The sequence below is a fragment of the Amphibalanus amphitrite genome, unplaced genomic scaffold (genome assembly GCF_019059575.1).
Source record: "Amphibalanus amphitrite isolate SeventyFive unplaced genomic scaffold, NRLGWU_Aamphi_draft 000257F_arrow, whole genome shotgun sequence".
Taxonomy (NCBI): domain Eukaryota; kingdom Metazoa; phylum Arthropoda; class Thecostraca; order Balanomorpha; family Balanidae; genus Amphibalanus; species Amphibalanus amphitrite.
The window spans coordinates 54629-77662 of NW_024881752.1; the positions used below are offsets into that span (position 1 = coordinate 54629).

General features: G+C 49.0%; 4 protein-coding genes across 11 annotated transcripts; 2 read left to right on the plus strand and 2 right to left on the minus strand.

Moving 5' to 3' along the window:
- The first annotated feature begins 535 nt into the window (after positions 1–535).
- Positions 536–7256, plus strand: LOC122386617 (NSFL1 cofactor p47-like). 2 transcript variants are annotated; one of them, XM_043375973.1, is made up of 7 exons: positions 536–811; positions 2666–2832; positions 3278–3451; positions 3898–4152; positions 4275–4412; positions 5548–5772; positions 6324–7256. In XM_043375973.1, the coding sequence occupies exons 1-7, from the start codon at positions 710–712 to the stop codon at positions 6454–6456; spliced, it is 1194 nt and encodes a 397-aa protein (XP_043231908.1). In that variant the 5' UTR covers positions 536–709; the 3' UTR covers positions 6457–7256. The 2 variants fall into 2 exon arrangements, with proteins under 2 accessions (XP_043231908.1, XP_043231907.1); XM_043375972.1 differs by having other exon boundaries at positions 557–811; positions 5416–5772.
- Positions 6627–22760, minus strand: LOC122386616 (glutaryl-CoA dehydrogenase, mitochondrial-like). Of its 2 annotated transcripts, none has more exons than XM_043375970.1 (10): positions 22654–22760; positions 15424–15544; positions 15112–15282; positions 14734–14875; positions 14392–14483; positions 13903–14032; positions 13309–13525; positions 12837–13066; positions 7490–7650; positions 6627–7031 (listed from the first exon to the last, which is right to left on the minus strand). In XM_043375970.1, exons 2-10 carry the CDS (start codon positions 15542–15544, stop codon positions 6964–6966), a joined length of 1332 nt encoding a protein of 443 aa, XP_043231905.1. In that variant the 5' UTR covers positions 22654–22760; the 3' UTR covers positions 6627–6963. The 2 variants fall into 2 exon arrangements, with proteins under 2 accessions (XP_043231905.1, XP_043231906.1); XM_043375971.1 differs by lacking the exon at positions 22654–22760 and adding an exon at positions 15832–15952.
- On the plus strand, positions 16020–20857 carry LOC122386619 (transcription factor Adf-1-like). 6 transcript variants are annotated; one of them, XM_043375975.1, is made up of 6 exons: positions 16020–16121; positions 17554–17690; positions 17910–18060; positions 18374–18449; positions 19335–19389; positions 19744–20857. In XM_043375975.1, exons 1-6 carry the CDS (start codon positions 16117–16119, stop codon positions 20163–20165), a joined length of 846 nt encoding a protein of 281 aa, XP_043231910.1. In that variant the 5' UTR covers positions 16020–16116; the 3' UTR covers positions 20166–20857. The 6 variants fall into 6 exon arrangements, with proteins under 6 accessions (XP_043231910.1, XP_043231912.1, XP_043231915.1 ...); XM_043375974.1 differs by lacking the exon at positions 16020–16121 and adding an exon at positions 16187–16276; XM_043375977.1 differs by lacking the exon at positions 18374–18449 and having other exon boundaries at positions 16021–16121.
- LOC122386625 (protein ALP1-like) lies at positions 21036–22256 on the minus strand. The gene has a single exon (XM_043375987.1). The coding sequence runs from the start codon at positions 22254–22256 to the stop codon at positions 21036–21038; it is 1221 nt and encodes a 406-aa protein (XP_043231922.1).
- Positions 22761–23034: the final 274 nt, after the last annotated feature.

A 23034-nucleotide genomic window follows, 5' to 3' on the forward strand; every position in this document is an offset into this window, starting at 1 on the left:
AATTAGTCAAGATAGGAACAAACTAAGGGCATCATCGTGATCCTCAGTATGACAGGCCTACTCAGACCCCTGATGGACATTCCCGGCCTCTGATGACCCTATACTGAATGCTAAAGGGGCTCTAAGTTTCTCCAATAACCCTTCGTCAACCCATTATTACCATACGCTGGCACTAGGGGCCCCACATCAGCCGCAGGGCAGTCCGTGCCATGACAGCATGTCTTTTCGGCCGATATTACATCGGTAATATTTATTAAAATCATGATTTTATGGTGTCATTATATAGCTAACAGTCATAAGAAATATATTTCAACTCGAAAACAGCTCCAAACAGCATATAATTTTAAAGAAACTCCTCCGAAATCCAAAAGCCTATTCGGGTCCATAGAGAATAACTGCGGTCCCCCGCAATTTCGTCACGAGCGTCGGACCAATCAGCGTCGAGTACTGCCGAGCGCTGATTGGTGAATTTTCCGCTAGCGTGTAAGTACTGCTCGCGGAACAAGAGTTCGTCGACAATCCTCCACAAACGTCTGTCACCATTTTTCGTAATGCTAAACAGCCGGAGCGTACCCCCCTGGTCACGACGACCTCTTATACGGCCTTGCGACGACCGACCTTGGAATCGATTTTGTTTAGGTCGTTGTCTTATGTTAAGAATATAGGTCACTTTTGAGAAGGGTTGAAATTGCACGTTCATTCTGCAAAAATGGCTGATAAGGAGGGACTAGTTGCTCAGTTTATGGCAATTACTGGTGTCGACACAGACAGAGCGACTTTTTACCTGGAATCCGCTGGCTGGAACCTAGATGTAAGTTTTCTTGTCTCATCAGTGTGGTGTTTCATGGCAGATCGCTTCAGTACGCTGCACATCAGCGCATGGGGTTTCCATGGCAATATCAATAAATTTCACTCAGTTCGCTAGCGTGCCGTGGCGGCAGCAGCACGCTAGGAGTATTCACACTCAAACCTCTGTTCTCTTTGTACTTGGTTCTTTAGGACCTCTGTTCCACATGTGATTCATCATCAGCTAATGGATCACATGCAATGTCATAAGTGATGTTATTGTTTGGTTATGGTATGCTGTAGCTCCCAGCGCGCTGCAGCGCACGCAGCGTTGGACGGTGAAACAGGGGTATTAGTAGAGCAGACGTCACACGAAGGTTTTCCAACCAAGGAGAGGCGCTATGCCTGGAGGTACTTCTTTCTAACAAAACCTAAACAAACCTAACCTAACCTGACCTAACCTAACCTACAACCTACAAACCTACAACCTAAAAACCTACAACCTACAACCTACAAACCTACAAACCTACAAACCTACCCTACAACCTACAAACCTACAGCGCCTCTCCTTGGTTGGAAAACCTTCCTGTGACGTCTGCTCTACTAATGCCGAAGCAGGGCCCAAATTTGCTGTGTCATCAGAAACAACATGAATCAAAATCCAAGTATCATATCCATGTTGATGATGTTTCAATGAAGGGCATGTCTCTTTCTTCTGTTTTTGAACACTGGTACCATACCTATGGGTGTCAATTTGTGGAGTCATGGTGCCTGAGCACTACAAATCTGCAGCAACCTTGGGGAAATAATGACCTGTGTCATGTGTTACAGCTTCAAAAGTTAAGCAGGTATGGAATTGGATGAGCTAGGGCACCTGTGAGTGGGCAGAAATGGATGACCATGCTGGTAGTTAGTACCATTCTAGAAGGGAGCAATTACTTGTTACCTGCCTATTCCCTTTTTTATCATTTTGTTGTGTTTTCTTAAGCCTTGGCAGGTAGGTACCCATATTGACATAGTAACTTGCTTGCCTGCTTATGCAATGATTACTAAATTTCTAAAAAGTGCAACAAACCCTGGGTTTCTTTGGTGACTTACTGTATCAGGGTCTTCACTTACACTTAGTGTCTGTCTTGGTTTCAGAGGCATTTAAATTGCACACACTATCGAAGGTCATACTTTGTGGAAGCTTGGCCATCTAATCTTGGGAAAATGTATGGTGCAGTCTTCTTTTCTAGCTGAACTTTGCCATCCAACTAATGGCTAATGGGTATAGTTGGCTGAAATTAATTTGGTATGCATAGGATGTCCCTGTATTGTACCTATCTTATCAGATCAAGGATGGGGCCAAATTGGTTGCCTTATATTAAGTAGGATATCCCTTTATTAGCAAGATGAAGAAGAACTGTTTCTACAATTAAAAGTGTGAACAGGATTTGTAGGTAGTTGATCAGATGATAATAGCTGTAGGACTGTAAGCAGCAGCTTTACTGAAGCCAAAATTGACAAAGGTTTCAAAAGATGATTTTGTCAAAACTATTGAATTATTGACATTTAATTTTTACATGTGCTACACTATTTATACTGTAGTTTCACATACCTACTCTTTTTAAGTGTAATATGGAAATGAATGGCCAGCATGGTACCTGCTGTTTTATTTAAGACTTAGGTACTAATTGGGAGGAAATTTCCCCAAAAAGGATGAGGAGATGTGAAAGAAAATGAGAAAGGTACCAAATAAGTTGCCAATCAGATGATATGCCAGTGTGCAAAGTAAGTGAATATCCTCTTAATTTGATTCAATCTTTTTTGAAGTTTTGAACTTGTGCAATCTGAAAAACCTGGCCATGTTATGACTCAAGGTATTGGTGCTCCTCAGGCTGCCATGGGGAGTTTCTACGACCATGACGGCGGCGCCGGGGAGCAGGAGCAGCGTGAGGCCGGCGAGGTGACCGGAGCGGCAGCGGCGGGGGCGGCCGGAGGAGGGGCCTCGTCGGACGCGGCTCCGTCCGAGCAGCCGACGCGCCGCTCGCAGCGACAGGCCGGGTGAGTACGAAACTGCAGCGGGATGAGTGGTGGGCTGACTGTTGTGCAGAGTGCTGGGTAACGAGGTGAGGGCGTGCTGGGTACTGCAGCGGTTGGTGCGAAGTCTGACCCCTGACAGTATATCGTGTAAATGGAATACTGATGGAGACCCGGGTCGGAATATCGGGCTCTTGCAGTGATTGCTGACTCGACTTTGTGCTGACCTCGCTGGCAAATCGAACACCAAACTCTCTTACTCGTACCGTCAAGAAACACACTTATAGGAGCGATTTCATGCGAACCTATTTGATCAAGTTTCCTCTACCAATAGTTTCATTGCATGGCTTGTAACATGGCTGCTTCCTGTGTCCTTGTGTCTCTCGTCTCTCTCGCGTCAATCGACGTCTATCTTGCCAATCCGTCGGTGTGTGCTCTTGCTAACAGCCCCCCCCCCCTCCCTCCCCAGGACCACAATCCGGACTTTCCAGGGTCTCATGGGTTCGGACTCGGACTCGGACGAGGAGGGACAGGCGTTCTTCGCCGGCGGCTCAGAGACCAGTGGACAACAGATCCTCGGTCCCAAACGAGGCAAAAAGAAGGGCGAGGATATTGTCAAAGAGATGTTCCAGGCTGCCAAAGGGTGAGGTGTTACGCTGGGCGCGCAGCAGTGGCAAAGTTGTTACTTGTTGGTTCATGTAGTTGTGTGTAGTGAATATGCCACTGGACTAGCCTGTGGATATCTCATTCATGATTCAACAGACGGTTTTGCATTGATTTGGTGCGGTAACTGTTTTGAGTTCCATAAGCTACAAAGGAATATTCTCAGTAGACATTATTTTCATCAAACATCCCCGCTGATCTCTGACCTCATTCGGCTGTGTCGGTCAGTCACGGCCGTTTTGTGAATAAACACGATTTTTATCCAGTAATGCCCGGCAATGTCAGTCACGGGTTGGACACCCCCGCCAACCTTTGACCTCATCCGTCTCTGACCTGACCGGCCGCCGTCTCTGACCCCACCGGCCGCCGTCTCTGACCTGACCGGCCGCCGTCTCTGACCTGACCGGCCGCCGTCTCTGACCCCAGTCACGGCGCCGAGGAGGTGGACCCGTCCGAGGAGGCGCCGCAGCCGCGGCGGCGCGTGTTCGGCGGCACCGGGTACCGGCTCGGCCAGACGGGCTCAGACTCGGAGGTGGTACCCGGCGCGCCCGACAACCGGCCACCGCAGCCGCGCACCGTCAAACTGCGGCTCTGGCGCACCGGCTTCAGCGTGGATGACGGAGAGCTGCGCGAGTACTCGGACCCGGCCAACCAGGAGTTCCTCAACTCGGTCCGAGAGGGGTGAGTTGCTGTTCAGAGTTGATGTCCAGTCCGGGAGGGGTAGCAAATTTCGTATCGGTTGTGAACAACTGTTGTGACTTATGGTCGGCATAAGCTGACCCCTTTCCGTTCACTCTCTGCAGCCAAGTGCCCCTGGAGCTGATTCGGGACGCACAGGGTGGCGAGGTTCACCTGGACATGGAGGACCACCGGCATGAGGACTACGTGAAACCCAAGGCCAAGCCGAAACCCTTCTCCGGCGTCGGACACGTGCTGGGCAGGTCAGTGACCTCCGAGATAGACGGAGGCGGTGGGGTTTTTATGTTTAACTGTTTCAGCTGATAGGTGCAGTTTTTGTGTGTGTGTTTCTCCTGTTGAAGTGCTGTTTACATTTGTAGTCATTTTCATCCCACGTCCTCTGCATTTTCTCAATTTTCTTGGGCTGCATGCTGGTAATTTTGATGTAAACGCATAACGCATGAGTTGCTGCTTTGTGCAAATGCCGGAGTAACGTTTCTGCACGAGAAACTATCGTTCAATCGCTAGAATGCGGCATGCGATGCTCGAGTCTGACATCGGAAGTCGCTGGCGAATGAGCATGTCACGATGAAAATTCGCTCATAGCACTGCCGCGGCTATAGATGTCGCCAGGGAGGGGCGATGCCCCTTGTCTTTATTTCTATGCGATGCCCGCTTTCGACGGTGGGCGCACTTCCAGTGTGACAGTGTCTTACGGATCTTGGTGCTGGTGTGGTCGAGTTTTTTTATTGGAGTATAATTTTTTGGTGTACATCAATCAACATTTTGGCGCCGTCTAATCCAATGCCCATTTACGAAGTGACTTTCCTTTACTTTGGCATGCCATTAGTTTTGCTTGATGCTGGCCTGTTTGACCTATTTTCTCTCTAAACCTTAGTAAAGATGTGTTTGCTCTTGTCAGATTTTCGTCCTGATTCATTTTATTCCATGAACTTGAAATGCTTCGTTTTGTGGTTCATGAGAGATGTCTTATACATCTTACTCATACTGTGCCTACTCACCAGCTAACTATGGGCAGTTCTCGTCAATCGCACGCATTTTATCAAGCCAAATGCCCATGTCCGTTCTGTCTCTTCGAATCAGTCTTTCACGATGCTTTAACTAACCTGCCATATGAAACGCCTGCGTCACCATGTCCTTTCCATCCCGCTAGTGACGCCTGCCTATCTCTGTCTCTGTATCTGTCTTTATGTGTGTGCGTGGGGTCGGCGCCGTCTGCCGCTGCCGCACTGCGTCATGTTTCAGCCCGTCGGCGGCCGGCGCGGGCGGGGGCGGGGGCGCGGCCGCCGACGGTGGCCACTGGTCTCTCTCGGCCGCCCTGTCGGCCGCTCTCGGTCTCCTGTTCAGCCTGATGGATGTGCTGTGGCGATTCTTCAGCCCGGCACCGGCCGTGGTGGGCGCCGGAGCGGCCTCCTCGGCCCCGGCCGCCGCCGCCTCTGCCGGCGACCCGGCCGCCAGCGAGGCGGCCGCGCGCGCCGCGCTGGCGCTCGACGAGTCGCAGCCGACGACCAGCGTGCAGGTGCGGCTGACGGACGGCTCCCGGCTGGTGGTGAAACTGAACCTGACGCACACCATCGGAGACCTGCGCCAGTACATCGCCACGTATCCTTTGGTGACGCCGCGGACAGGGGCAGAGAGGCGGTCGAGGGGAATGGAGGGATTGCTTCATTGTTGACTCGTTTTAAACGGCAGCTCTTTTTACTCATTACAGATCAACTTTGCATTTCTTTTAACCATTAACGGGGAAAAAGAGGGAACAACTTTCAATAATCGCGCAAATGAGCCAAAGAAGTATATTTTGTTTACGGGAGAAAACTCGCCGTGTTTATTCAGTACTCACTAGAAAATTATACATTTCTATTGCACAAGTCGACTCCGACCTGTCTTGTCGGTCGTCCCTGTCTTAGATCCTAATAAGGCAGCAGTTCACGTATACACTACAACAGCGTATCGAAGTGCCCTTAATATTCTATAACACCTTCATCGCAATTTACTCAGATATTGTCCAATCTACGAAAGCCTCACAATTACAAGCATGCACCTCGTGAGATTTTCCCCTTACAATAAACACCCTCCTTGAGACAATGCGCCCGTATGCACCCCTGCCGCTGAAACCCCCGTGAGTCGTTACAGTCCTTAACTCTCTGTATCAGTGCGCGCCCCCACTTGGCCACGCGGCCGTTTGCGCTTCTCACCACCTTCCCCAGCAAGGAGCTGACAGACGACAGCGTCACAGTGAAGGACGGCGCGCTGCTGAACGCCGCCATCCTACAGAGGGCCCAGTGATCGACCCACAGCCGCGCGCCACGCTCAGGACGACTCGGGTGTAACCGGGCCCGGTCCGGTCGGCTCGAGCTACCGCTGGACTCGGCGAGACGTCCCGTAACAGACTGATACAGAAAACGAACTACCGTGATGTGGGGCCAGGATCTGAGACGACTGCCCGCCGCAGAGGGGTTTACACAAATACGCCGAGTTATGATGGTAAAATACATTTCGCACACGGACTAGAAAGCCTACATTCAGGGCAATCACGTCGGGTCATCAGCAACTTAAGTCACGATCGGTTCGTGTGCCTGCCTTCAAACCAAGCTACCCCAAGGTTCCAGCACGGTGGCTTCCCGCGCGTGACCCAATATAGCACCTGTCGCGCGTGGCTGCGCTCGCGCGCGTCAATCACATTCAGTCCTCGGCGGCACTGCCACAGACCAGCCGTCTAACCGCCTGCGATGGAAGACTCTGACTCCGCCCAGCCGGCGGAGCTCCATCAGTCCGGGCGGCCTCGTCATGGTCTCAGCCAGTGAAGGCCTGCAGTCCAGTGATGGCGCGGCCCAAGATCAGCGCGTGGATGTCGTGCGTGCCTGCGGGGAGGAGCGGGACGATCAGAGGCGGCGGTCACATACCAGTGACGGTGGGGCTCGCCTTGGTGGGGAATTCCGGTATATTCTCTGCTGTGTTGGCCGGCGGCGACCGTCTAGTGTCCACAGACGCCGCCGCCGGCTTCCCGACTGCCCACAGCAGTCGCTCTTGTGATGATTGTGCAGTGTTCTTGGTAAAATAAAACTATGCGTAAGCTGGCTGGGATAGTTGTCAATGTTCAGAAAGTTAATGAGACATCGACGATAAACCGCTAACGACAAATTTCTTACGTTGCAACTGTACACTGCCGACTTCGAACATTCACTACAATTATCAGTTGCTAAATATCACACACTTCCGACTCTGACATTCTTCAAATTCGAGACACGCAGTTCTCACAGACATCTCATATCGCAGAACACAAACAAAGCATAGGATCGAGCCCTTCTTAGATCCTCACCTTCGTAGGTGTTGACGGCCTCGAGGTTCATGCAGTGTCTGATGATGTGGTACTCGTCGCTGATGCCGTTGCCGCCCAGCATGTCGCGGCACTGTCGGGCAATGTCCAGCGCCTTTCCGCACGAGTTGCGCTTGATGAGCGATATCATCTCGGGAGCAGCCCTGTGGCACGAACAAGAGTGGGTTGGAGTGAACGTTGGGTGGGTGAGAGATAAGGAGAGAGTGGGTTTCACAGTAATGAGCATAGCCAGATCGATTCAAGAAATAAAAATACAGTTTTTGGCCTGGTTTTGGGATATCTCAAAATATCGTAACAAGTTGATAATATGAGGGGCAGTTGACTGTACAGTGTAGACTGTAGAGTAGAGCTAATCCGTGTGTTGCGTAACATAATTTCGTTTTCACTACATTACATAACAAACGCGTGACGTCTTACGTAACACTCAGCGGCGCTATAGTCCTGCCATATGCCTCAGTCACATATCCTACTTTTTGTGAGTCTGTTCTCCGGCATAAAAACTGCGTCGTCGGCCCGAAGGTCATGGCCTGCGGTCAGTCATGGGACGCCGGGGAGGGGAGGGAAGACATCCCTGGCGGACTGCCCGGGCCGGGGGCTCGCCTCCTATAAATACTACGGTCCGGCGGGCGGTCTGGGTCGCGTGGGCTGGGCTGTGACGTGAGGACACACCCTCAGACTGCAGAGAAGAGATTGCAGATTCAGGGGATCGCTGCGATACGGATCCATGGTTGATGTTTATCGAAAAGTCTTAACGCAAGGTTTAGTGTTTTCACTCTGTAACTCCGCCGTTTTTCTACGCAACCAACAATAAGAACAAACAAAGCCGTCCTGGGCAGTCGTCCAACCCCCCTACCCTCCGACCCCTATCCCTCACTCCCTTGTCCCTCCTTTTTTTTCACGTTTATTTCGTTCATGTATAGGCATGCGCAATAAATACATACAACTTATTCATGTACCATCCTGTCATTCATGTAATAGGCATGCGTATTACATACACATAATTCACTGATGTGTCTTCTTGTCACTCATGTACTGTGCTAGTGTAGGCATTGCGCATTACACACACATAATTCATTCATGTATCATCCTGTCACTCATGTACAGGGTGTCCCGAAATTGATGTCCTCTCCCGTTCGTTACGTTTCCTCAGAGCAATACCGGTATACCAATGGCGCTTTACCGAGACCCGACCCTGGGGCACGGTCACGTGTTTGTTGGTCACGTGACCTAGCCAGGTGAGCCGACCCAGGACCCGGCGGGGCGGCAGAGGTCATTTACCGAGAGGGTCGCGAGGCGCGCGGACTGCATATCAGCCATGGCGAAGGAGTACCCTTTGTCGACTCGCTATCGCGCTGTCGGCATGGTCAACGGCGGCACGCCCCAGGTACAGGTAGCCAAGGAGCTAAGGATAGAGCTCAGGACCCTCAGACGCTGGATGGCCCTCGACCGCAAGGGAGAGGCACTGGAGAACCACGGGGGAAGAGGGCGGAAGACAGCGATGAGCCGGATGGCCAAAATCGTGGTGGCGAAATCCGTTACGAAACGGCACCAGTCGACACGGAAACTGGCGCGGAAACTCAGTGCAAAAAATCATCCGGCCTCCAAGTCAGCTGTCCACCGGTATCTGCGGCAGTGCCTCCGTCTGAAGCCGCTGAAACCGCGCGTGGAGCCCAAGCTGACGGCAGCACAACGACGAAAACGGCTGGACTTCGCTAAAAGTCGGATCAACTGGTCCATACAGGACTGCAGAGGCGGGTCCTGTTCAGCGACGAGTCTCCTTTTGAGCTGTTTCATCCTCCCAACCGCCAGAACGACCGTGTTTGGGCTCAGAACAGCTCAGAAGTGCCTGTCATCGAGACCGTCAAGCAGCCGGGCAAGGTCCTGGTGTGGGGCATGATGAGTTTCCGTGGCCTGTCAGACCTTCACATCGTGCCCCGCGGCCAAACCGTGACCGGGGACTTCTACGTAGAGGAGGTGATGAAGGGAACGACGGCATCAGCGATGAGACGACGGAAGGAGAACGGACCACCAACGGCCATCAAACTTCTGCCGGACATGTCACAGGCCATTTTCCAACAGGACGGTGCCCCGGCTCACAACGCCACCAAGACCCAGGAGTGGTGCCGGGCCAACTTCCCTGGCTTCTGGGCTAAAGGAGAATGGCCAGGTAACAGCCCGGACCTGTCGCCAATCGAGAACCTGTGGTCAATCGTCCAGGACAGGATGGACAAGATGGCACCAGCGTCGTCCGAAACTGCACTCATCAGGAACCTCCGATCGGCCTGGAGCAGCATTTCTGGAGAAACTCTCGACAACCTGATGTGTGGCATGCCGGAGCGCATGCGGGCATGTGTGCGGAAGCGTGGTGGATACATCAACAAATAAATCATGAACCGGTCATTTTTTGTATTGATGTTATTGCACGCAATGGGAGAGGACATCAATTTCGGGACACCCTGTACAGTGCTAGCGCAACAAAGGTTCAAACATCTGGTGGGAGCACCGAGGGATCCCGTCCCGCCCCGCATCGCCCCGCGAATTACACGCCTATCCGACGCCGATGGGGCGATGCCCCAGGCCGCCGGCCGGGCCCGCGACCCGTCACCGTGATAGGGTGGCGAGCCGCGCGCCCGGCCGGCCGGCCGACCCTTTATAGAGCCGGCCTCCGGTTAGCCGGGTTGGGTTAGGGGCGGGCGGGCTCGCCATACAAGACAGGCGTTTCTCATGAGTGAACGTGTGAGAGTATGTGTATGGGTGTGATAGTAGGTGTGTGGGTGTGTGTGAGTGTGTGTAGGTGTGTGTGGGTGTATGTGGGTGTGGGTGGGGGGTGTGTCTGTGTGTGTGTAGGTGTGTGGGTGTGAGTGTGCGTGCTTGCTTGCCAAGAATATATGCATTGCGCAGTTCCATCCATGTGCAGGGCTTATTTGCGGCTGTGTGTATCGTGGTCTGACACCCGGAGCGGCGCAGGCCCACCCACCACCCTCCGTGACAAATATCACCATTGTCTTCAAGCATTTACTCAAGTATTTTTGCAAGCTCGCCCCATTTCCGTTTAAAAGCATCAATTTTCCTATGTGACTTCGCAATATTGTATTCTTTTATCGCTTCAAATTTAAGTGTTTGCAGCATTACCTCCACCGAGGGCTTAGCTGATTTAAGACGTGCTTTGTGTATACAAGATTTACTGAGCGTTACTATAACCACTTCTATGTTAGTGAGATCTGATAGCATGAACCAATTTATACAGTTGATATTTATGATGGTGTGATATTGTGTTCTTATATGTGACAGTATTTCCTTAATGAATATTTGTGTTGTAGGACACTGCCAAAACAGATGGAAGATCGTTTCTGTTGCACTTTCACAGAAGGTACAGGTACTGCTTTGACGTACATGAATATTCGCCAAGTATTTATTTGTAGCATAAATTCTATTGATAACCCGAAAATGGAGATAAAGAAGAAACGTGGACATTGTTGCTTCTTTAACTCTCTGAACGGTTCCCTTCGTATATTCGCCAATATCGATTATCCATTTCGTCTGAAGACGTGCATTTGAGCTACTATTTGTGTCCGCTTTATTTTCAACGAATGTGTTGTACGCGATTTTTGAAAAGTTTTTACGGCTTTGTACCATTTCAATCTTATACGGGATAATTGGCTTACTAAGGAGGGACTTGTCGACCTGTTTTTGCAGTTTTTGCGGAATGCTGCGTACTAAGGTTGCGTAGCATAAAAACGTCATTTGTATCCTGTAGACTGTTTCCAGTTCTTCCTTTGTGTAAATTTTCCCAGTATCTGCATTGTATAAGTCGCATATATGCCTTAGTCCCTTGTCATCCCAACTCTTAACAATTGTCGTTCTGTATTTAGTCCAGTCAGAAAACCATATGTTTTCTGTGAGTATTTCACTATCGGAGGGTTTGTATTCTTGATTAAATTGTGTCAGAGCGTCTACGACGTCAACATAAAATGCGTTGGTTGTTTTGCTTATTACTATGCGTAACTTTTTCACACCGTATGTTAATATCCGCCACGCGTCTGGAAGCTCTTGTGCTGTAAGTTCAGTCCAGACTGTGTTAGAGGTGTAAATACGTTTTAACCATGACAGCTTCATACTTTTAATGAAGGAGTCTACTTGTACCATATTTAAATCGTCTTTTCCGTATCGTTGTACAAGTTTCGTTCGTTTAACTTTATCATTTTTGTTACCCCACACGAAACTGAATAGGAGTCTTTCGATCTCTTTCGTGCAAGGAACTGATGGGTTTGGGAGTGACATAAATATATGTACAAGTTTGGAAAGGAGCAGAGCTTTAACGACGCTTATTCTACCGATGGGTGTAAGACTGCGACGGTTCCATTGCGCGAGCTCCTTTTTTATCATGGGTATTTTTAGTTGTATGTTATTATCTGTTATATTGGTCAAATCCCGGTCTATCTGAATTCCTAGAATAGTAAGTTGACTTACAAAACTGATATTTAATTCTGTTCTTATTTCCTCATCTATTGAACTCCCTATTGCCATACAGGATGTTTTTTCAATGTTTATTTTAAGACCCGATCGTATACCAAAATTCCTAAGTTCTTCGATCGCCCCTGTAACAGATCTTTTAGAGCCGTCCAGAAACATAATTGTGTCGTCAGCATACTGACTTATTCTTATTTCGTTTTCATTATTTACTCTTATTCCAGTCAGTGTACTTGACTTGTTGATTTGTTCGGTCAGAATTGAAACTGCCAAATTGAAAAGATACCCTGATGCCGGGTCCCCTTGCCTGATTCCCCTCTCCAAATTAATTTTTTTGCCTAAATGTCCATTTAAAAGAATCCGAGAGTGGTTTTTGTTATTTAAATATAGATGGTCGATCATATTCCTCATATTAGGACCGAATTTGAATTCTTTAATGACTAGTCTTAAATAGTTCCAGGCAACTGATTCAAATGCTCCTTCAAAATCAGCTGCTAATATGATTCCCATTTTTTTGTTTTTCTTAGTCCAGTGTATAAGGTCGTAAACAAGCCTAGTATTTTCACCGATGTAGCGACCAGAGGTGTAGGCAGTCTGCGCGGGATCGATGAGTTTACTCATTACTTTCTTTAATCTGTTTGAAATAGCGGTAGATAAAATCTTGTAATCAGCGTTTAGTAAAGTAATCGGCCTCCAACCTTTATATGAATGTGGGGACTTCCCTTTCTTGGGAATTAGCGTGATAATGCCTTCTCGATGTGAGGGCAGTCCATCGCCCTCCCGGAATGATTCTTTGGCGCCCTTGTCCCTCCTATCCCCTCACATCCAATCAAACCCCTCCCTCGCCTCTTTTACTCACAATCCCTGGTCCTTGAGCCGTCCGACCTGCAGGCACGCCATCAGGCCCACGTTGATCTCTGTGAGCGCGTCGGCCATCTTCTTCTGAATGAGCTGCGTGTTGGCCAGCGGCCGGCCAAACTGCTGACGGTCCAGGGTGTACTGACGGGCCGTGTGCAGACACGCCTCGGCGGCGCCCAGCGCGCCCCACGCGATACCGTACCGGGCGTTGTTCAGACATCCGAACGGACCCTGAGGAGCAGAAGAGAGAGGAAAGGTCAAAGCGGAGGACGGAATTTGATTCATACTCAGCTCATGATGTTAGCAACAAGTATTCCATTCATTCCATCAACCACTATCTCGCATAATAGGTCCAGTTCTTTTACCCGATCTATGCAAATTCGTCATCCCCCCCCCCTCCTCCAACACAGTCAGCTCCCACATATCGTCACAGCCTCCTCCACCCTCCAATCCCCGTCTCATCCTCTCCCCACCTTTAGTCCGTGAACGTTGGGCAGCAGGTTGGCCTCCGGTACCACGACGTCATCCAGCACGATCATGCCGGTGGTGGAGGCCCGCAGAGAGAATTTCCCCTCGATCTTGGGCGTGTTGAAGCCGGGCATGCCACGCTCGACGATGAAGCCGCGGATGCGATTGTCGTCGCATTTGGCCCATACGACGGCAATATCGGCGATCGGGGAGTTGGTGATCCTGTCGGGGGAATGGGATGGGGTAAGTTTGGGGTAAAAGTGCGCAGTAGAGATAGTCACTTGTAAAGGTGGAGAGAACCGATTCGAAATGGTCAGCATAGAGGGTATGGCGAGCCAATGGCATGAAACATTCAAATAGAACGCTAAAATGTCGACAAAGATCAATTTTAAGTCAGATTTTTATCCTTTCTTTACGATAGTGAAACTTACCATTTGACATAAGCATTTAAAGAGTCATGCATGTCAAACTGCCACAAATCGGCGCTTCCATTACACTTTTCTCTATTCCATTCTGATAGCACGTATCTGTGCATGCATAATGATCAATCACATCGATAAATCGCTCTACCATTCCGATGTGTGCACTGTGCATCTTACCAAGTTTTCGATCCGTTGAGCAGGTATGTGCCGTCCGCCGCGTTGTATTTGGCCCTGGTCTCCATCCCAGCCGGGTCAGAGCCATGGTTGGGCTCCGTGAGACCGAAACAGCCCACCAGCTCACCGCGCGCTGTAACGGAGCGAAAAGATGCGGTTAGTGCACGGGATGTAGGCGAACGGTGGCGGTGGCAAACAGCGGAGACGAGCGAAATATTATACTGAAAATACTCAAATTATACGACGTGAATGCATAGTAGCTGTGGAAGTTAGTGGCGAGACCAAAGTGCGATAACGATAAAAATCGAAAATTGTAATTTACCACAGTGGTATCAGGTATCTATTATTTGCATTTTCAATAATACCTTATGTGGGCTATTAACTCACACTAACCATCGTCCAACTCAACTATCGTCTCCCGTTCTATTTCCACACCGGATAATCCCTAAAAGAAACTCATCAACGACAACCTACCCAGTATGAAATCCTTACCGAGCCTGGGGAGGAACCTCTCCCGCTGCTCTTCCGTTCCGTAGTCGTAGATGGGGTACATAACCAGGGAAGACTGGACGCTCATCGCCGACCTGTAAAAAACGTCACAGATGAGTAATAACCCTGTGATCATCAATCATCATGGCACAACACCGAACCAATCGGACCGATCGCACGCCATTCAACAAATTTAGCGTTGTAAGCCACCGGCCGGTGGCCAGCCAACAACACACATCCCTCGTTAGGCCCCGTACTCCGTCATTTATCGATAAACAGAGCTCAGCCACATGATTCAATCACGCATCACCCCAATTTAGTCGTGTCTGCTCGGCTATAACTAACCTGTAAGCGCTGTCGACTCGTTCCACCTCCCTGGCAATGAGTCCGTACGCCACAGACGACACGCCCGGGCAGCCGTAGCCGTGGATCGTGGGGCCCAGCACCCCCAGCTCGCCCATCTCGGTCATGATGTCCCGGTCAAACACTGTGGGATAAGCACTGTTATTGACACACTCCAACAGAGATTTGATGACACACAAGAGAACATGGATATCCAATAGAAAGCAACAAAAACATTTGGTACTCAATTCACTAGATTGGTCACTTCAGGAAGTCAGGAAATTTCTAATGGGAAATCACATAAAACAAGCAAGTGCAATGGTCTGCTTAGGGCCAGCTAACACCCCAGGCGTGACCAAGAAGAGGTGGAAAAGTCTTAACCTTCATTCCTGTTGGCCATGATGATTCTGGACATCAGCTTCTCCTGGCAGTACTGTTTGAATGTGTCCCGGACCATGATCTCTTCCTCTGTCAGCTGGCTCTCCAGGTTCAGTGCATCACTCCAGTCAAACTTAGCCCACTGAGTGGGTGCCTTCTCCACTACCTTCTCAGCTAAAATGAGACAAAGAAAACAGTAACACACAGCTTATACAGCATTTAACTCATCACAATCCAAAGTGACACACATTCAGCACAAGGTCAGTTCAATATACAAGGCTCATGAGATTTAACTTATTGGTGAACTGTAGATACCTGGCTTGTTGCTCTGATGGCGCTTGCACATTGTTGACCATATGCTGGACACAGGGGCCACGCCAGCCTTTTGTCTCAGAACAATCTGGCCCAAGAGCCCCAAAGCTTTGCTGGAAGACATCTGAAATGAAAGGCACATTTCTGGACTTGCAATTGTAATGCAACTGGGACTACAAATAAACTTAAAACTTGGTCAACTAAAGCATGTTTTAGCAGCATAACCATAAGCATAAGCCTAAGAATAAGCATATGCAAAGCGGAGCCAGCATAAATATCATTGTTATACTGGGCTAAGAATTCAAATTTGGTTATATAACGATAATGATAAGCCAAAGGAAGCTGACATCCAACACTGCAGCTATAAAGGCATTCCCATGTCAAAAGCTTGCAGCATTTAGGTATATTCACCTTTAGGCCGCCGTCCACTGGTTAGGCGCGCACATTTACGCGCTGAATTTAACATTGGAGTCTATGGGTTGCGCGCCGAATGCCGTTTCAGCGCCTAAAGCACGATGAAGCGTTGTCAGCTGATTATTCATCGGCTGGTCGGCGCTGAATTACTCGCGTATTCGACGCTCACGAGATGAAATATTCCAACTTTTCAGCGCGTCCTTGACGCGCATACGCCGCGGCGTTTTTATCATCAATCGGGTGTTTTGTTGATATTTAAAACATTTGAAAAGCATTTTTGAGATGAGGTTAGTGTTGCTAGTTGGACGCAAGAGCCAAGTTGCTACGCGCCCTAACCCACAACAACAACAACGTTAGTGTTGCTAATATTTTGAGTGTGGCAGTGTGTGTGTTCTGTGTTTCATCATCTTCCTACATCTCCAGAATAGCATTAAATGAGCTGGTAAGGTAGGTCAGGTGCAATGAAATCCAATCTTCCTCTTTTCCTAAGCATAAATATGCATTAATTACAAATAAAACTTTGCCATATATTAGGTGAGTTTCGTGATAATAGTTTTTCTTCCTTGAAAATATATGTTTATAAGGCATTTCAAGCCTGATATGTTTAATATGTTTGGTTTTGTGGATGCTTGACCTACCTACTTTTTCTAAAGTGAGATCAAGATATTTTGAATGCTGCATATATGTAGCTAGCATTTTCCATCTCCTTTTGAAGTTTGTTTCATATAAGGGTACTGGTGCAGGGGGAAGCGGGAGTCTAGATCCTTAAGTAACTTTGTTTCCGCAACGCAGCAACTCAAACTGCTGCACATGCTACAAAATGACCATTTTTTGCTACACGATTAAATGTAAGCCATGCAAATCTGTGCATTTTTGGTTGAAATGAACCCTCATTCCCAAAACCATAGCAAAGTTTTTTTAGGGACAGGTGTTTTCCATAATTTTGGTTAGGATGTAGCTTGGTTTCAGGGTTGTAGTTTTTTTTTTTTTTGGTAATAGTAAAGCAGATGTTACACTTGTTTTTTGCAACCAAGGAGTGTCGCTCTAGGTTAGGTTGTAGATCGTAGGTAAGGTTAGGTCAGGTTTGGTTAGGTTTGGTTTGGTTTGATAAGGAAGCATCTCTGGGTACGGCGCCTCTCCTTGGTTGCAAAATGAAAAAAAACAAGTGTGATGCCTGCTTTACGACTGCCGTTTTTTATATTTGTGCCTGGTGTACCTTCATTGTCCTGTTTTGTGCCAGACTGAAAAAAATCCATACACTGTGCCGAATGTCTCGGGCTTTCATGAGCCGATATTGTGTGGCTTTGGATGAACATTTGGATGAACACCCATCATCGACATGGTTTATGATTCAAAAGCGTAGGGAGTGAAGTTAGCCAAGGTTACCTAGGTCTTGTGTCTTGTGCCAAAATTTCTTTGTCCATCCGTATGGCAGAATTTTTGGGCGCACAGAGTTACGCTGGATACTGCACCGAAATTTCAGCTCAATCCGCCCGTTACGCCAGACATGTCGATGATACCATGAATTTTTTTCAGTCTGAGTTCAGTGTCTGCCTTGTGCCTTCTGTGTCCTGCCCTCAGCCCTGTATCCTGCTATGTACCATAATACTCCCGAGCTTTCTGCAATCGGTCTGTTTGATGTTCCCTGATTCAGGCAGTGTATCGCGGATGTACAGGGGCCTCTGTTAGCAATGTGACATGATCAATCCCATTTTTCAGCTCTACAAGTGACACCACCTTAGTTGAAGCCGTGAGACGTCATGACGTGCTCTGGCGTCCTCAGGACAGCAACTACTTTAACAGAAATAAGAAGAAGCTAGCATGGGAGGAGGTGGCAAAGACCACTGGGAGATCAGGTAAAACTTACGCATCATATTTTGCTTGTACGTGTTGTAAATGGTGCCAACAGCCACAGGCTCTGCCACGTTTTTAGAATTGGGTTCTAAGCTTTAAAATGCGAACCCTTACACATCCGTGGTGCTTGTATAATTGTGATGTCTCTCAGGTAACAAACACATGTCGCTTGACAAAATAAATTTTCAAGGCTCTCACCAATTTTATTCCCTGCTTTTCAGTTCAGGATGCAAAATCGAAATGGAAAAGTCTGCGTGACTACCACCTACGCAAACGCAGGCAATTGCCAAGTGGCTCTGGCTGCCCGCCACCAGAGAACTCCTCCTGGCAAAAGGAAATGTCATTTTTGGATGATGCCATCAAGCCTAAACCGTAAGTTAACTGCAGTAGGATGTATGTCCTGGATTTTAGTGCACGTCCTGGATCTTTGCATTAGGACATAGAGATGAAAAGTCTTTTTTCAAAAATGTTGTATTCCAGTAGCACAGATCTTGCACATTGCCCAGTAGTGCTCCATTACTGGAGCAATAAGCATAAGCAATAAGCTTCACTGTCGTATTAATTAGTTGCTGTGCTGACTTCTGAGTTTTTTTTTACCCCTCCCAGTCCATATCACTTTTCCATTAGAAAACCTGTTGTATTCCTGTCATGTATCAAATGCTACGTTCCTTCCTTTCCTATGCAGGGTAACGACAAACTTGACGCAGCCTGGAACAGGATCGCAATCCTTATTCTACTACACAAACCAATACTCCAATGAGGTGTGTAAAGTGATTTCTGGGTCACTCTAAATGATGATCCATATCCGATCTTGGGCGTTTCATGACTCCTTTCAATGCAGTGATTTCGTTGGAAATTAATAAAGCAATGCCGTGACATGCAACAGGCCTGTTCTAGCTGTTTACATTGATTGTTTTTTTCTTGTTTGTTTGTTCATTTGTTTTTAACGAACAGTGTTGCCAAGTTTCATTTAAAACCTTTTGGTCATCATGCACCTTAACAATCGCCTCCTCAGGCCCATTGTTATTCCCAGACTCCGCCCTGTAGAGGAGCTAGTAAGAGGGTCTCTGCCCTGTTATTTACGAGACTACTGGACCAGTTTTCAAAGCCGGTCGAAATTCGAAATGCCCAAATGTATTCCTGATTGGAATTCAGCTCCCAAATAAAGGTTTTTGTAAGTTTTATAAAAGTAACCGAGATACGTTTTTGATATACTCGCAAAAAACCAGCAGCAGGGCGCAGATTAATCACTAAGATTTGAAAAGGAACTTACGTGACCTGGGGTCAAAATTTTCAAAAACGATGCGAAATTGATGTATCATATGCTATACCATGTTTCGCGGCGCTGCGCGCCGCGGTTTTCTTGAAGCGCGCAAACAAAACTGGCAAGTGTGGCCAAAACACGGGCACTCGGGCGAAGGTTAAGTACAGGGGTCAAAAGAGATCCAATGCTAATTAGTGTTATTGCGGCTGTTTAATCGTGATTTTCGGGGCGTTTTTCAAAAATGTTAAATTCGGAAGAATTCGGTCGTAGTCAACATCCAAACGAACCTTGCAATTGGCCGAATTTCATTTTCTAACCATTTTTGGTGACCTATCAAATATCTCGCATCAATCTTCACTCACGTAATCATCATGTGTTTCAGCTTTGTGTGTCTGATGAGGACAGCAGCGAGACTCAACTACCAGACGACAGTGCTGGTGAGTTTGTTCAAATGGTATGCAGCCATCATAGCATAATACGAAACTGCCACTGGTGGTTGACACCTGTAACTACGGATAGCCGACATGGCGCCATCTGGTTAAACTGACCTGACTTGACCTACCCCAAACGCATAAAGACATAATCTTAAATCAAAACTTACATGAAATTCGTCATTAGGACTCCGAAAAGCATAACCTCGTCATTTGACAACAACGTAACAAACGAGGACTCTAGTGTCTATCAGTGCCTGTAAGCCAGTCATACATCGATCTGAGCCTAGGACGGCGTGTATTTTAACTGCTCGTCTGTAAGCCACGATGATCTAACTGTGGTGTCCTGGTTGCCACCAGCAGCGAGCTGTGCCTCAGGAGTCCTCCCAGTTGCGACGCTCCTCGGAGGGCCTCGGATGTCCGCGGTGCCACCAGCAGCGAGCTGTGCAGTCAGTTCAGGAGTCCTCCCAGCTGCGACGCTCCTCGGAACGCCTCGGGTGTCCGCGGTGCCACCAGCAGCGAGCTGTGTCGCCGGCCCGAGCCATCCGCGCTCTTCTGGCACCAACGGCCAAGTCAAGCAGGTCAGGGGGCCGGGTGCTCGTGGCGCCGAGAAGCTTGACGCCGCCATAGCGTCCATAGAACGCGCGGTGAGCGACCTCCGTAACCCGGACCTACTATTTGGTCAGCTGGTGGGGTTGGAGATGGAGCGTGTGAGGGACGACAAGAAAGCGGATGCGAGACTGGAGATTCTTACAGTCTTGAAAAGGGCGCAGTCCGATTAAAAGCAGGTGATAACCTTCGCACGGGTGGGGGAGGGGGGACGTTTTTCACACATATTTGATAAAAAATGACCAGAATGATTCAAAACGATCTTATAGCCAGACATGTGCATGGATCCGAGAGGTGGATCTATGATCTGAGCGGATCTCTCGAGCTTATGGGTAAGATCTATGATCTGAGTGGATCTCTCGACACAGTTGAGGGGTTGGATCTATGATCTGAGTGGATCTCTCGACAAAGTTGAGGGGTTGGATCTATGATCCGGGTGGATCCCAGATCTAGATTCATGGGATCGAATTTCAGATCCATTTTCCCGGATCCATGCACATGTCTGCTTATAGCGAGCTATATAATGCCTGTTCGGCGTCTTTCCAGCTTCCTTTGATTCTGAGATAATGTGATGCGGCCAAATGCGTCCCCTCTCCATGCAACCTCCACCATGGCGAACTTTGCTGAGCCTGAGTCATATTCTGCGTAGTGTGTATTTCCGCTGTCTGATCGCTATAGCGACCCTTTTTCAAGTTTTGATTTAGGAGTGAATTCGTTTACCTGGTGTTTAAATGTTTGAGCTCCTTTGCTGTGAAGTTGAAGTTGGACGTTACGTGGTTATCTGACTTTGGTTGTTGGAAAGGGCGACAGTTAATGTTATTTATTTCCACTACTTTCGCGTGCAATAAACGACAAAGGCCGGAAATGCTTGTATTTATATGACAGGTTTTTGAGCGTGACAAATGAAACAGCATTATCACACGGAGCAACACCAGTGGCGTCAAAGACGACTCAATTCCCGCCTCTCGCACCTCTCACTTGCCGACAGAAGCAGCCTGCTGCGGAACGGCTCCCCAGCCACGAAGTGACAGGCTTACACGCCCTCACTGCCCGACAGCAGCATCCTGCCAGGGGACGGCTCCCTCGGCCATGAAGTACCGGGCGAACTGGTCGCGGATGCGCTCGGCCTCCCGAGTGAAGTTGTTGGCGCCCAGCCTGCCCAGCTCGCAGAGTCCGCCCACCTGCTCGCCGCTGGCGTCGGCCTGCTGCGGCTGCTGGCTGTCCGCCTGTCCTTGGTCGCGCACGTAGTTGTGCAGGATGCACGCCGTCCTGACAATAGTGCAGGCGTGCTCAGGATTGACGTTCAGCGGACGCCGGAAGATGCGCCACGTCTGGGAGAGAATCCCGAACGCGTTCTCCACTACCCGTCGGGCGCGCGACAGCCGGTAGTTGAAGATGGTGGCCGGAGCTCCCAGCCGGCTCTCGGTACGTCCGGGATAGGGCCGCATCATGTGCACCGTCAGCGGGAAAGCTTCATCGGCGACGATGACGCTTGGTAGGGTCGTGCCTCTCTGATCGATCGCCTTGGGAGGGGGCAGGTCGAGAGTGCCGTCTTGCAGTTTGGCGGCTAGGTCACTCCTCCTAAAAATGCCCCCGTCCGACTCTCTTCCGGCGCTTCCCACTGACGTGTACACGAACCGATAGGCACCGTCCACGGCTGCCAGGAGGACGATGCTGAAGGACTTTTTGTAGTTATAGTACTCGCTGCCAGAGTTGGAAGGGGCTTGGAGTACCACATGCTTCCCGTCCAACGCGGCCACGCAGTTCGGGAAATTCCACTGGGTGCGGAAGATCTCCTCGCTTCGCTCCCACGTCGCCCTGGTGGGAGCTGGAAGCACCTCCGGTCCCAGTATGGCGATGATGGCCGCGCATGTGTCGTACACGATGGCACGCACGGTTTTCTCGCCGAGGCGATAGCAGGGTGCCAGCGCAGAAAACTCCATGCCGGAGGCCAGGTACCGCAGCGTCACGGCCAGGCGCTGAGCGGGGTCGATAGGTTCGCGGAAGTTGGTGCGCTGGCGCGTGATGCTGGGCCCGATCTTGGCGAGAAGCAGGTCGAAGGTCTCCCGACTCATGCGGAAGTAGGCATGGTGCCGGTCGGGATCCACGGCACGCAGCTCCTGCACCAAGTTAAAAAACTCGCCTCGGGCTTGTCGCCTCTGCAGCACTTCGGCAACCCAGTACCTGCGTCGGGCTCGACGGCGCTCCTGCTCCACCCGGATTCGAGTCGTGCTTAGTGCGATTCGTGCGATGTTTAGCTCCATGTCGTGAGTAGTTAATTGAATAATGACGGACTTTTAGCTGATGTGAGAACAATAACAAACGTTGTTTACATTTCCGTCCCTGCTAAGAGATTGTATTGTCTTCAAGAACAATTTAATGAACCTTTTACGGTTCATATAAGAAACTGACACAAATTAAACCACGGTCAAAGGCGCAATTAATTATATAAATAATTATTATTTATCTGTCAGTGATGTGCATTACCACAAATTATATTACATTTTCATGCATTTTTTATCGAATTGTCCTTGAGCTATCATGGCGGATCCCGATGAAATCAAATTCATCGCATAGTCATCGTTAAATTAGGCGCCGAAAATGGTATTCAGCGCCTAAACGATTAGGCGCTGAAAGCGCGCCTAACCAGTGGACGGCGACCTTTAGCAGGAGAGCCAATTGTACAAAGTCACTTCAAATCGCTGAGCTGCGGACGAAGGAATTCACAATCAGGGACGTCCCAATCTTCTGCACCTTCGAGCGCGGGGCGGGAGCACGGTCATAGAATACTAAGGTAACACGGAGCCGAAGCTTCAAGCCAGGGGACACGGGAGGCATGCCGTCAGCTGTCCATTTATAAATAATCGGTTTCTTTGACTTAATTTCTAATGTTTTTCTGATGTTTTGCATCAATGAGGTACATCAAAAATTAAGTTTTATTTTTTTTGAGGTCGAAAATATTTTGTTGTCCAAACTATCCCCGTTTAAAGAAAATAGACAAGGGGAGAGTTTACCCAGGACCCTATGGAGAGAGTCAACCCA